This window comes from Ylistrum balloti, unplaced genomic scaffold (genome assembly GCF_031769215.1).
Source record: "Ylistrum balloti isolate Yb309-2 unplaced genomic scaffold, AGI_CSIRO_Ybal_v1 Utg370556, whole genome shotgun sequence".
Taxonomy (NCBI): Eukaryota; Metazoa; Mollusca; class Bivalvia; order Pectinida; family Pectinidae; genus Ylistrum; species Ylistrum balloti.
The window spans coordinates 411,683-423,932 of record NW_026782350.1 but is presented as its reverse complement, the minus strand read 5'-3'; the positions used below and the strand labels follow the sequence as shown (position 1 = coordinate 423,932).

The 12,250-nt window shown below is 35.2% G+C and overlaps 2 protein-coding genes across 2 annotated transcripts in view; one reads left to right on the top strand and one right to left on the bottom strand.

Annotated features, from left to right (window-relative positions):
- Positions 1 to 3,130: 3,130 nt before the first annotated feature.
- LOC132556247 (uncharacterized) lies at positions 3,131 to 3,820 on the top strand (the record flags this gene model as incomplete). Its single annotated transcript, XM_060220632.1, has 1 exon — positions 3,131 to 3,820. A coding segment is annotated over one exon (522 nt), but the record flags the coding sequence as incomplete, so codon positions are not given.
- Positions 3,821 to 5,200: 1,380 nt separating this feature from the next.
- LOC132556246 (uncharacterized) overlaps positions 5,201 to 12,250 on the bottom strand; it is a 139,812-nt gene continuing 132,762 nt past the window's right edge. The window contains 7 exon segments of the mRNA XM_060220630.1: positions 5,201 to 5,442; positions 6,207 to 6,288; positions 7,417 to 7,557; positions 10,174 to 10,341; positions 10,543 to 10,656; positions 10,942 to 11,169; positions 11,984 to 12,039. Of these exon segments, the coding sequence (XP_060076613.1) occupies positions 5,290 to 5,442; positions 6,207 to 6,288; positions 7,417 to 7,557; positions 10,174 to 10,341; positions 10,543 to 10,656; positions 10,942 to 11,169; positions 11,984 to 12,039 (942 nt within the window). The 3' untranslated portion in view covers positions 5,201 to 5,289.

The following is a 12,250-nucleotide window of genomic DNA, read 5'->3' as shown; positions in this document are numbered from 1 at the left end:
TTAACCTGAAGAGACATGCATGACATCTACATGTAATGTTACGCGATATATATACTGGTGTAGCATAGTATTGGGAAACATGGGGAAATGAACTGGGGTCAAAGTACCATAATGGTGAAGTGAACTTTGCAAATAACAAAAATTTCAATTTTAATTTTTTTTTCTGTTTATCAACTTTATAAAAAAAAACCATAACTAGAAGAAAGCTGCTCTCATTTACATAATAAATATTTGACTTGGGATTTTTTGTGATGTCATATTTTCATTATTAAACATATTTTCATTTATTTTTAAATGAGTCCTATAGATCCTGTTTCTATACAATGCAATGGTGTAATGATGAACATTAATGGTCTATATATATAAAAACATATAGAAGGGTGTAAATACAGTTATTTGGTTTTATCAAAACACTTTCATTTCGAAAAGTACTGAAATGTGATCACGTGTAATTTCTAAAATACATGTTGATTTCCTAGAATTTGTATCAGCATTAATGTTGTCAATATTTGTTTGTTTCTGTTTAATAATGTTTATCATAATATTATGTTGGCCCACATCACTGAGTTAATATAAGGTTTTATAACAGACAGTTTCAGTAAATATAATGGTACATACAGTGTCGCTAACGACTGCGATCCCATCATACTTAGCATCACAATGGGTACTTACCCTTTGTTATGTTTAATAATATATAATTATATATCGTTGACACCAATTTAGCGTATCCATGTCGAGCCTCAGACTACCCGACTCCCGACTAATTACGGGGCTTCTGTCATTACCGGTGGACGTTTCCGGTTCGGCAAAGATTACTTGGTCAAATTTCAAAATTACTTTAGTAAGTAGTTCATATTTCGTTGTGTTTTTAAATTCGTGGATTTGCTCATCCACGAAAACAACGAAAATTGGACCCCCACGAAATAAAATGAATCCACAGTAGTACAAATAGGTTGTAGTCTGGTGTAGTCTGTTTCACTGTCAAGAACTAAAGTAATCAATTTTTGTTAACACGGGTAAAATAATTACGTATTAATAGATGAGAAGATGTATGCGTAAAAAAGTGCTGTTAATGTATTATTACTTATAACTGATGTCAGAGATATGTGGACATGCCGCTGGAATATTTGTAGGAAAAGTGCCAAACTAAACATCCACCAAAATTTAATTATCTCCTTTTACATATCATCATCCATTTATATCTTTATTTCAAAGTGATCCAACCAGCCCAGCCTGATCAAACTTTCCAGTTTCAATTTCTGCATGCTTATCCAAAGTTTGAAATAAAGGGCTGAGTTTTTCTTCACAATTTCAGAATCCCAGAGAAAAGTAGAGAGAAAATTTTGCAAGACTGTAAGAACTTGGGTATCATCTATTTGTCCCATTTTGACTGTAAATTTGATAACAGAATTAAATTCAAAGGAATATATATATTTCTACATCATTTTCATGAAATGTTTTCTGTGGGTAGGTCCATATGAATAGATGGTCCTATAACAAAACCAATAAGATATTTGTGACGTTTTGACAAACAATGAATGTTGACATGTAAGGAACTTTTTGTCTATATTTTACGGTATATTACCGTAATCATTATACTCTGTTTTTGCCAATACTCATCACTTTTGAGAATTACGTGTTATTTGATATGGCAATGCTTATTTTAATTACTGGTAATTTTTTCAAAAGCAGCTTTTTCAAAATTAGATTAAAAAAAAAATGGTTAATTTAGATACCCTAATTTTTTTCTTTCTTATCTTTGCGATAGGAGATTTGATTTCAGTAATTATCTTAATATTGTTTTTTCTTTTACAAGTTTGAAATGTTGTTAAGAAACATTAATTCTCAATTATCAACATATTTACATCTGTTTGAATTGTTATGAAATTGTAAATAAAGAAATGAATACAGGGATCCTAATTTTACTATTTCTCACTTTCCTTTCCCCGACAGAATCTGAAGCGCCTCCTCAGACTACAAATAATCATGATTAAAATAGAAACCGTCTTTATAACAGACAATGAACTACAGCATGTGTGCTCTTTCTTTACTCCCGTCAGTATCGTGTATCAGTGGCTGTGACTTATAATTGTAAGTCATCGCTGAACTATTGTGCTTTACAGTATAGTTGTCTACGCTGGAAGCTGCCGTAACCTAATTTTCCTTTGCTTCTTTCTTTAAGAAAGACAAGGATACGTACAGGAGCTTCTGTTTTTTTGAGAAGTCAAGGTGTTGCAGGTCACTGTTTCTTTCTCTACCTTGGCGTTTCCTTCTCTCTTTACCTTGGCGTTTCCTTCTCTCTTTATCTTGGCGATTCCTTCTCTCTTTACCTTGCTGTTTCCTTCTCTCTTTACCTTGGCGATTCCTTCTCTCTTTACCTTGGCGTTTCCTTCTCTCTTTATCTTGGTGTTTCCTTCTCTCTTTATCTTGGTGTTTCCTTCTCTCTTTACCTTGCTGTTTCCTTCTCTCTTTACCTTGGCGTTTCCTTCTCTCTTTACCTTGGTGTTTCCTTCTCTCTTTACCTTGGTGTTTTCTTCTCTCTTTACCTCGGTGTTTCCTTCTCTCTTTACCTTGCTGTTTCCTTCTCTCTTTACCTTGCTGTTTCCTTCTCTCTTTACCTTGCTGTTTCCTTCTCTCTTTACCTTGCTGTTTCCTTCTCTCTTTACCTTGGCGTTTCCTTCTCTCTTTGTCTTGGCGTTACCTTCTCTCTTTACCTTGGCGTTTCCTTCTCTCTTTACCTTGCTGTTTCCTTCTCTCTTTACCTTTGCGTTTTCTTCTCTCTTTACCTTGGCGTTACCTTCTCTCTTTACCTTGGCGTTTCCTTCTCTCTTTATCTTGGCGTTTCCTTCTCTCTTTGTCTTGGCGTTACCTTCTCTCTTTACCTTGGCGTTTTCTTCTCTCTTTACCTTGCTGTTTCCTTCTCTCTTTACCTTGCTGTTTCCTTCTCTCTTTACCTTGCTGTTTCCTTCTCTCTTTACCTTGCTGTTTCCTTCTCTCTTTACCTTGGCGTTTCCTTCTCTCTTTACCTTGGCGTTTCCTTCTCTCTTTGCCTTGGCGTTACCTTCTCTCTTTACCTTGGCGTTTTCTTCTCTCTTTACCTTGCTGTTTCCTTCTCTCTTTACCTTGCTGTTTCCTTCTCTCTTTACCTTGGCGTTTCCTTCTCTCTTTACCTTGGTGTTTCCTTCTCTCTTTGTCTTGGCGTTACCTTCTCTCTTTACCTTGGCGTTTTCTTCTCTCTTTACCTTGCTGTTTCCTTCTCTCTTTACCTTGGCGTTTCCTTCTCTCTTTACCTTGGCGTTTCCTTCTCTCTTTACCTTGCTGTTTCCTTCTCTCTTTACCTTGCTGTTTCCTTCTCTCTTTACCTTGGCGTTTCCTTCTCTCTTTACCTTGCTGTTTCCATCTCTCTTTACCTTGCTGTTTCCTTCTCTCTTTACCTTGGCGTTTCCTTCTCTCTTTACCTTGGCGTTTCCTTCTCTCTTTACCTTGGCGTTTCCTTCTCTCTTTACCTTGCTGTGTCCTTCTCTCTTTACCTTGGCGTTTCCTTCTCTCTTTACCTTGCTGTTTCCTTCTCTCTTTACCTTGGTGTTTCCTTCTCTCTTTACCTTGGTTTTTTTCCTGGTTTTATCATATGAATAAACAAATATTAAATTGATCTATTTTACAATAATTGTGAAACAAGCTTTAAGCTTATTGTAATCCCTCTTGTTGGCTTTGATTAAAATTTTTCCCTCTTTTTGACCCGGATTGAAATTTTTCCCTCTTGTTGGCTTGGATTAAAATTTTTGCCTCTTTTTGACCTGGATTGAAATTTTTCCCTCTTGTTGACCCAGATTGAAATGCTGGAGGGGTCTTTGTTTGGGAAGAAACTGAAGTTGCAGGAGAAAATGCAGGTGTTTGATAAGGTGACACCATACATGTACCTTTCCACACGTTTCTGCAATCAAACCCCAGATGTCTAGGTTAAGGGTTGCTATTGTGCCACCTAACCACCACACTTTTATAAATATTGTCTGAAAGAGCAGTTTATGTTCTTTATATTAATTTCTTTTAAAATCAAACATGAATAACAAAAGTCAGCCATTAGGTATTTATCTTTATTTATTTATGTAACAGAGTTTTATTAATTACTCTTTGTGTCCATTCTGCTTAATTCAAAACTTCCATCAAAATAAGTAAAAATTACACAACTAATTAAACTTTTTATTCTCTAATTGTTTCTGAAATAAAATCAGTATGGCGTAATTTTATTCCTTTACGCTAAAATATGCTCTTTTCATTGGAATTTATTTTAATATAAGATATAGTACATCTATTGAGATGTTCACAGATTATGATGTAAATAAGGCATAGACGGGCACAGAAACAGATAAAAAATTTTCTTTTTAAATTTGTAAATTTTCATATCAATTATCATACTGATCAATCTTCTGTCCCTCTTACTGAAATAATTGTAGTAATTATACATACAGGTCAATAAAAACATTGATGCAAATAAAAAATAAATCTTGGAATAGTTAACACACACAACTAACAGTTGTCCCTTCTACAGTATATAAGAACAAAAGGCATGATTGTCAATGAAGCAAAACGTTGACTGATTTCTTACAATAAAATAAGGTTTTGTCTTTCGTTAAATCTCCTGCAATATCTACTGTTGTGTTAGTGGTCTGTTATGGTGAATCATTGATCAAATGAGATATTCAGTAAACACAATGACCATTCAGTGAAAGCCTTTTTAAAAAAAATTGAAAATTCATGAAGAAAACAAAACAAACAGTAGTTATGTAATTATCTGTTTCCGTCCAATCTACAACAGCCATAAATGATTCTATCACATTTTATTGTAGACATGAACCAGTTATCTTATCCATAGTAAACTTGTTGTCAGATACCGTTCAGCCCAAGCCGGGTGTCATCAGTCTCCTCATACTCAATGTGTTAACTGTCATTAACCGTTAATTATACAATCAGCCAAGCCTTTCATGCTTGTTAGGTCACCTGGGTAAATTTGTTTACTTAAGGTAATTACATGTGTTAGGGTCACGCTCATTGTGGTTTCCTAATTATCAATGGATCAGACCATATCAAATGTTTCATCGCAGTGACCAGTCAATTCATTTTTCTGTAGATTTTTTTTTTTTTAAATCTGATCTCCAAAAAGTACCTGCGCACTATACACGAGTGCGCATTATACGCGAATATTTACGGTACTATGTTATATACAGACACCACCGAGATTTGCTTGGTTAAGGTCACAGTCTTCAGGTTACAGTTTCTGATTGTTATGTACTATATTGCCTTGATTCTGTTATCAAGCCATCCACTGATGATACTCAAGTTCTCTCTCATCCAGCGTATATTGGTTTCCGTGTTCTCTAGAGCCTGAGTAAAAGCTTGTTCACCGGAGCTCAAGTCGTCATGATCCTTCCGGAACTGTAGTAACTATAATAAAAACAACAAAGAACCATTAGAATTATCATCTAAACACAATGTACAAAAAGTACAAGAATGATAAGACCAGGTGTTCAGGAAGTGTAAGCATACTTTGCTTCATTGACAACACCCACCATGTAGATCTTGGTCAATCTAATGTTGCGTTTCCCAAATGTGTACAAGGTTTATAACAATCGAACCAACAGGCAAACCATTCTTGATACACCAGGGGTTACAATTACTTTTGCTCTCTGCATCCCTGGAGCATTTTACAGAAAAAATTGAAGTAACTTAATTGGTCAAAGGAGCAACACCCAACTTCAAAGTCGGTATAAAGTACTGTTATGTGACCTTGAGATTTGTTTTATGTACATCAAAGGATCAAGCTAGCCTTGTCTAAATGGTGTCACACATGGAACCTTCAATCTTACCATGAAGTGTTCCAAGGGTGTAGGGAGTGATATTCAGTGTAACCCCTGGAGTATCGAAGATGCATGCAAACTAATTATTATCATACACGTCCAGCTTTATATCGCACAAAATGAAATGGCACAACATTTCTTGATAAGATCGCTATGACAACCGTAAAACTTCTCCGTAATCTCATTAGAATTACTTTTAAAACATCATGTGACAATTTACATTAATGGGTTTCACTGTAGAAGCTATCATGGTATTATTACCAAACTGTTTCCAATCAATTAAATTTTAACCTCGTTAATATATTAACTAGTATCATACAAAACAAGGAGACATTCAGAAAACCAGGTTACCTGATCCATGTTATATTCAGTGTTAAATGTGACTGATATCGCCTTGATGATACCGGCAAAAGAAAATTGTCCTTGTCCAAATCTGAAACAAGACATGAAATAGATCAGTGACCTTTGAACCCGTTTACTCTCTAACTGTTGATGTTACGCTTGGAAAACTACATACTCTTTTCACAAACAGGTCAGGGGTCAATTCTCTTTAGTATTTTCAGTGAATAATAAAGAAACTGTAAAAGATCTCTGAAATTTAAAGATAATATCGACAAAACAATACAGATACAATAAGGGTGATGCACAGACCAGGTGTCCTGGAAGGGTATGCATTTTCTGCTTCATCAGCAACAAGCACTATGTAAATCATAATGAGAATTAAGTACATAACAATTGCACCTGCATCAGGCAAACTAATGAGCATTAAACATGTCTAACTTCATATCACAAATTCAACCCCTATCACCTTGGATGAGGGTCAAGGTATTTAAAAAAAAAAAAAAAAAAACATGTCCGACTTCAACTTAGGAACCTGTAGGACGAATAACAAGCTTCTGCATCTTTCGGTTAGTCAGAAGAAGTCGTTTAAAGGTTTTAACAAATTTAACCCCTATGACCTTGAATAAGAGTAAAGAGGATTTATTTTCGTAAATTTTGTTGGGATTCATGTCAGTAAACCACCAGGCAATTACTATGACATTTAAATTGTCAGTCATTGAGAAGTATGGGCCTGGTGAGCTAAAAACAACAACCAGAACACGGATATGTCAACAAAGTTTAAACTCAAACTCAAATTCAATCAAACCAGGATAAATATGAATATAAATTTACAAGGAGACTCCCGAACAAGTACAACGAGAATAGCACATGGAATAGTAAGTGCCTTCTGCTTCAACTACGACATCTGCCATGTAAACCTTGCTTAATCAAAGTAAGTAATGTCACGTTCTCAAAATAAGAACAAGGTTAACAACAAGAAAACAACCAGGCAAATTAACAAACATTAAATATGCCTAATTTGAGTTTAACCCCCTACCTACTGACAACTACCCTAACAGTCTTTGTCAGAGTTAAACCCCCTACCTACTGACAACTACCCTAACAGTCTTTGTCAGAGTTTAACCTCCTACCTAATGACAACTACCCTAACAGCTTTGTCAGAGTTAAACCCCTAATTTGCTGTCAAACTGAACACAAAATTTGTTTGATGTATACTTACTCCTGAATCAGATAGTCCCATTTATCACTGACAAAGTTCCAGGCAAGGTCCCGACCAGCGGATTGTTCAGCAACATATGATATCACATATACTATGTCCTGTCCCCGGATCTCCTTAGGGTCCAAACTGAGGGAAAGATACCTTAAAAAAAAAACATCAGCAGCAATTCATAAACCCTGTCCAGAACATACACTCTCTGTGTCCAATATCTGGTACATAGATCATAAGCACCCTTAAAGTGGCTAACAAATCACTCCCTTAGAGTGACCTATAAATTACACACTTAGAGTGACCTATAAATCACTCCCTTAGAGTGACCTATAAATTACACACTTAGAGTGACCTATAAATCACTCCCTTAGAGTGACCTATAAATTACAACCTTAGAGTGACCTATAAATCACTCCCTTAGAGTGACCTATAAATTATACACTTAGAGTGACCTATAAATCACTCCCTTAGAGTGACCTATAAATCACTCCCTTAGAGTGACCTATAAATCACTCCCTTAGAGTGACCTATAAATCACTCCCTTAGAGTGACCTATAAATCACTCCCTTAGAGTGACCTATAAATTACACCCTTAGAGTGACCTATAAATTACACACTTAGAGTGACCTATAAATTACAACCTTAGGGTGACATATTAATTACACCCTTAGAGTGACCTATATATTACAACCTTAGAGTGGCCTATAGATTACAAACTTAGAGTGACCTATAAATTACACCCTTAGAGTGACCTATAAATCACTCCCTTAGAGTGACCTATAAATCACACCCTTAGAGTGACCTATAAATTACACACTTAGAGTGACCTATAAATTACACCCTTAGAGTGACCTATAAATTACACACTTAGAGTGACCTATAAATTACACACTTAGAGTGACCTATAAATTACACCCTTAGAGTGGCCTATAAATTACACCCTTAGAGTGACCTATAAATTACACCCTTAGAGTGACCTATAAATTACACCCTTAGAGTGACCTGTAGATTACAACCTTAGAGTGACCTATAAATTACACCCTTAGAGTGACCTATAGATTACAACCTTAGAGTGACCTATAAATTACACCCTTAGAGTGACCTATCAATTACACCCTTAGAGTGGCCTATAGATTACACCCTTAGAGTGACCTATAGATTACAACCTTAGAGTGACCTATAAATTACACCCTTAGAGTGACCTATAAATTACACCCTTAGAGTGGCCTATATATTACAACCTTAGAGTGACCTATAAATTACACCCTTAGAGTGACCTATCAATTACACCCTTAGAGTGGCCTATAGATTACACCCTTACAGCGACCAATAAATTACACCCTTCAAGAGGCCTATAAATTACACCCTTAGAGTGGCCTATAAATTACACCCTTAGAGTGACCTATAGATTACACCCTTACAGCGACCAATAAATTACACCCTTCAAGAGGCCTATAAATTACACAGAGTGGCCTATAAATTACACCCTTAGAGTGGCCTATAAATTACACCCTTAGAGTGACCTATAAATTACACCCTTAGAGTGGCCTATAAATTACACCCTTAGAGTGGCCTTTAAATTACACCCTTAGAGTGGCCTATAAATTACACCCTTAGAGTGACCTTTAAATTACACCCTTAGAGTGGCCTATAAATTACACCCTTAGAGTGGCCTATAAATTACACCCTTAGAGTGGCCTATAAATTACACCCTTAGAGTGGCCTATGAATTACACACTTAGAGTGGCCTATAGATTACACCCTTAGAGTGGCCTATAAGAATGAGTTACATTGTTAGTATCCATAAATGACACACTAAAAGCATTGCCAGTGTGAGTGAGCTTCATAGTAAGTAACCTTACAGTGATTCATTAACATCCAAATAGTGTTACAGTAAGTATTTACAGCCAAGCTCACTGATACAGTAAGTATTTACAGCCAAGCTCACTGATACAGTAAGTATTTACAGCCAAGCTCACTGATACAGTAAGTATTTACAGCCAAGCTCACTGATACAGTAAGTATTTACAGCCAAGCTCACTGATACAGACACACAATCTTCAAACCACAAGTGTCAAAATTCACAGTGTCCTAAATGTGACACAGAATAAGGCACATATTTATATACCAAATGCTGAAAATGAAACACATTCCTATATATAACAAATGACCAAAGAGAGCCTTGCAAAATGTTGACATTGAATTGAGTGGTGTACATGGTTACTGTTTAAGTATAAATTCTCAATATTAATCCTCTGACACCTGGAAAACTTTACAATTAGTTTATTTGAATAAAAGTATGTATTTAGTTTTCGTATAGTGTGAATTGAGAAAATGAAAATTCACAGAAATGTTTGGTTTTTTCTTTACTGTCATCTACCGTAAAATCCCATGTAATGTCCGTATTTTTTTTCACCGAAAATTAATCCAAAAAAGGGGGTGCGGACATTACAGAGCTATAGAGGAAATGACACTTCTTTTATATCATATCTCCTTGAATTGTGTTCTTAAAAGCCAATGAAAAAAATGACATTGCGCCAATACTTTTGTCCGACAACTGTAGATTTACAATGATTTTCTTTGTAAATCGGCAGCTTCAATTTGCATTTTTTGCCTGCTGACATTACATGAAAGGTGGGTTTTTTCCCCAGATTTTTGTGTCAAAAAAGGGGTGCAGACATTACACAGATGTAGACATTACTTGGGTTTTTACAGTAATAGAGACTTTCATTTATAGTTGAAATCAAAGCTTAACACATCACTTACCTGCTGAGAAGCCATGTTTGTTTGGTACAAGACAGGGAGTACAGGATGCGTTTCTTCTCAGCGGCGTTGTTACTCGTCTTGTACTGACTGTACAGGAAGTCCCACTCGTTGACCCCACCCTGCGCGATACTTGTACAGTAGACAGCTTGCTTGATGTCGGGGTCGATTCTTAATTTCAGAGATATGAAAATTAAAATTTATCTATAGGTAACTAGGGATGCGCAGATCCAATAAGTAGAATGATAACTATTACTTACATGAGCGATTAATTATCACCTAAGGTCACAAGGAAAGGCATTTGATAATCTAACTCTGTTGTGTTGATAAATTTTCTAAACAATAAATGTTTGTTAATGCCGCAAAACTTACGTGTTGATATGTCGACTATCATCCATCCAGCTCTTAAACAGACTTTTGGATGTGGTGATACATGACTCAACATTATACGTACAGGCTAGATCAGTTAGGAGAATACGAAGCATTCTGTAGAGAAAGAAAAGACCATGGAATCACGAGAAATGCTTTGAGGAACCTTTATCATCTTAAAAATTATTGAAATTATCATGTCCATGGCTACAATTTCTCAGTAAAACCAGTTCTGTTGATGAATGTAATTAATTTTATAGATAATACCTAACATTCATGTTATTTGATATTTTATCATTGAATTTTTTAAAATGGCTACAAAATTTTTGAACACGTTATTCTATTGTTGTGTGACATCAACATTTTTTATATCAAAGTAACAATAGAGTGAGGACTGCTTACTTTTTCAAATGTCCCTCATCATTAGAAGCATTCATGCCAACATCGGTGAACGGTTTTGTAACCAGGGTCTTCATTACGTTTGAATACTTCCCATAGACACTAGACATCATAAGCATTCGTGATACATAGGTGAATTGGCTGGCTGCAGCCTGCCAGGGAGCATACTCCTGTTCATTCCCAAGATATTCAATGGTTTGGAGAGCTGTCATGAAGTCCAGTTCAGCTGCCCTGAGTAAAATTAGGAATACATACTAAATACAACCAAACCTGCATAATAGATCACCTCTATATAACAAGTACCTGTGTATACAGACCACCTCTATAAAACAAGTACCTGTGTATACAGGCCACCTCTACATTAGTTCCTGTGTATACAGACCACCTCTATAAAACCAGTACCTGTGTATACAGACCACGTCTATATAACACATACCTGTGTATACAGACCACCTCTTCATAACAAGTACCTGTGTATACAGACCATCACTATATAACAGTACCTGTGTATAAAGACCATGTCTATATATCAAATACTTGTCTATAAAAACCATCTCTGTGAGTTTGTTGTTATAAGAAATTCTTGAAGTACATATAAGATTAGGTTAGGGTAAGTTTAGCTACGAAAAAAAAAGTGGAAAAAAACATGAGAACACTTGAATAAACAATGCATTTACTTTCACAACAAAATATTGATTTGAACAATAATAAACATATTGTGACAAACAACATTACATTTACTTTGACAAACGATATATTGACTTACTTTGACAAACGATATATTGACTTACTTTGACAAACAATAGATTGACTTATTTTGACAAATGATACATTGACTTACTCTGACAAACGATATATATAACTTTGACTAACTTTTTGACAAACAATATATTATTTTGACAAATGATACATTGACTTACTCTGACAAACGATATATTGACTTATTTTGACAAACAATAGATTGACTTATTTTGACAAACGATACATTGACTTACTCTGACAAACGATATATTGACTAACTTTGACAAACAATATATTGACTTACTTTGACAAACTCCATGCATCATTGATTATTTGACCTCTATTTATTGTATGGATGACCTTCAATTAGAAGAAAAAGATAAAAGTAACGAAAGAAAATCCATTAAATAGCAAATAAAATACCTAAATTGAAAAAAACAAACAAAATAAATAAACCTTCAATGAATATTTTACTTTACTCAAAAGAATATCACAGAAAAAATGATGCTTGTATTAAATAAAGCACTATTGTGCAGATAGAGTGACCCTGAATTATTACAATCTGTAGGTG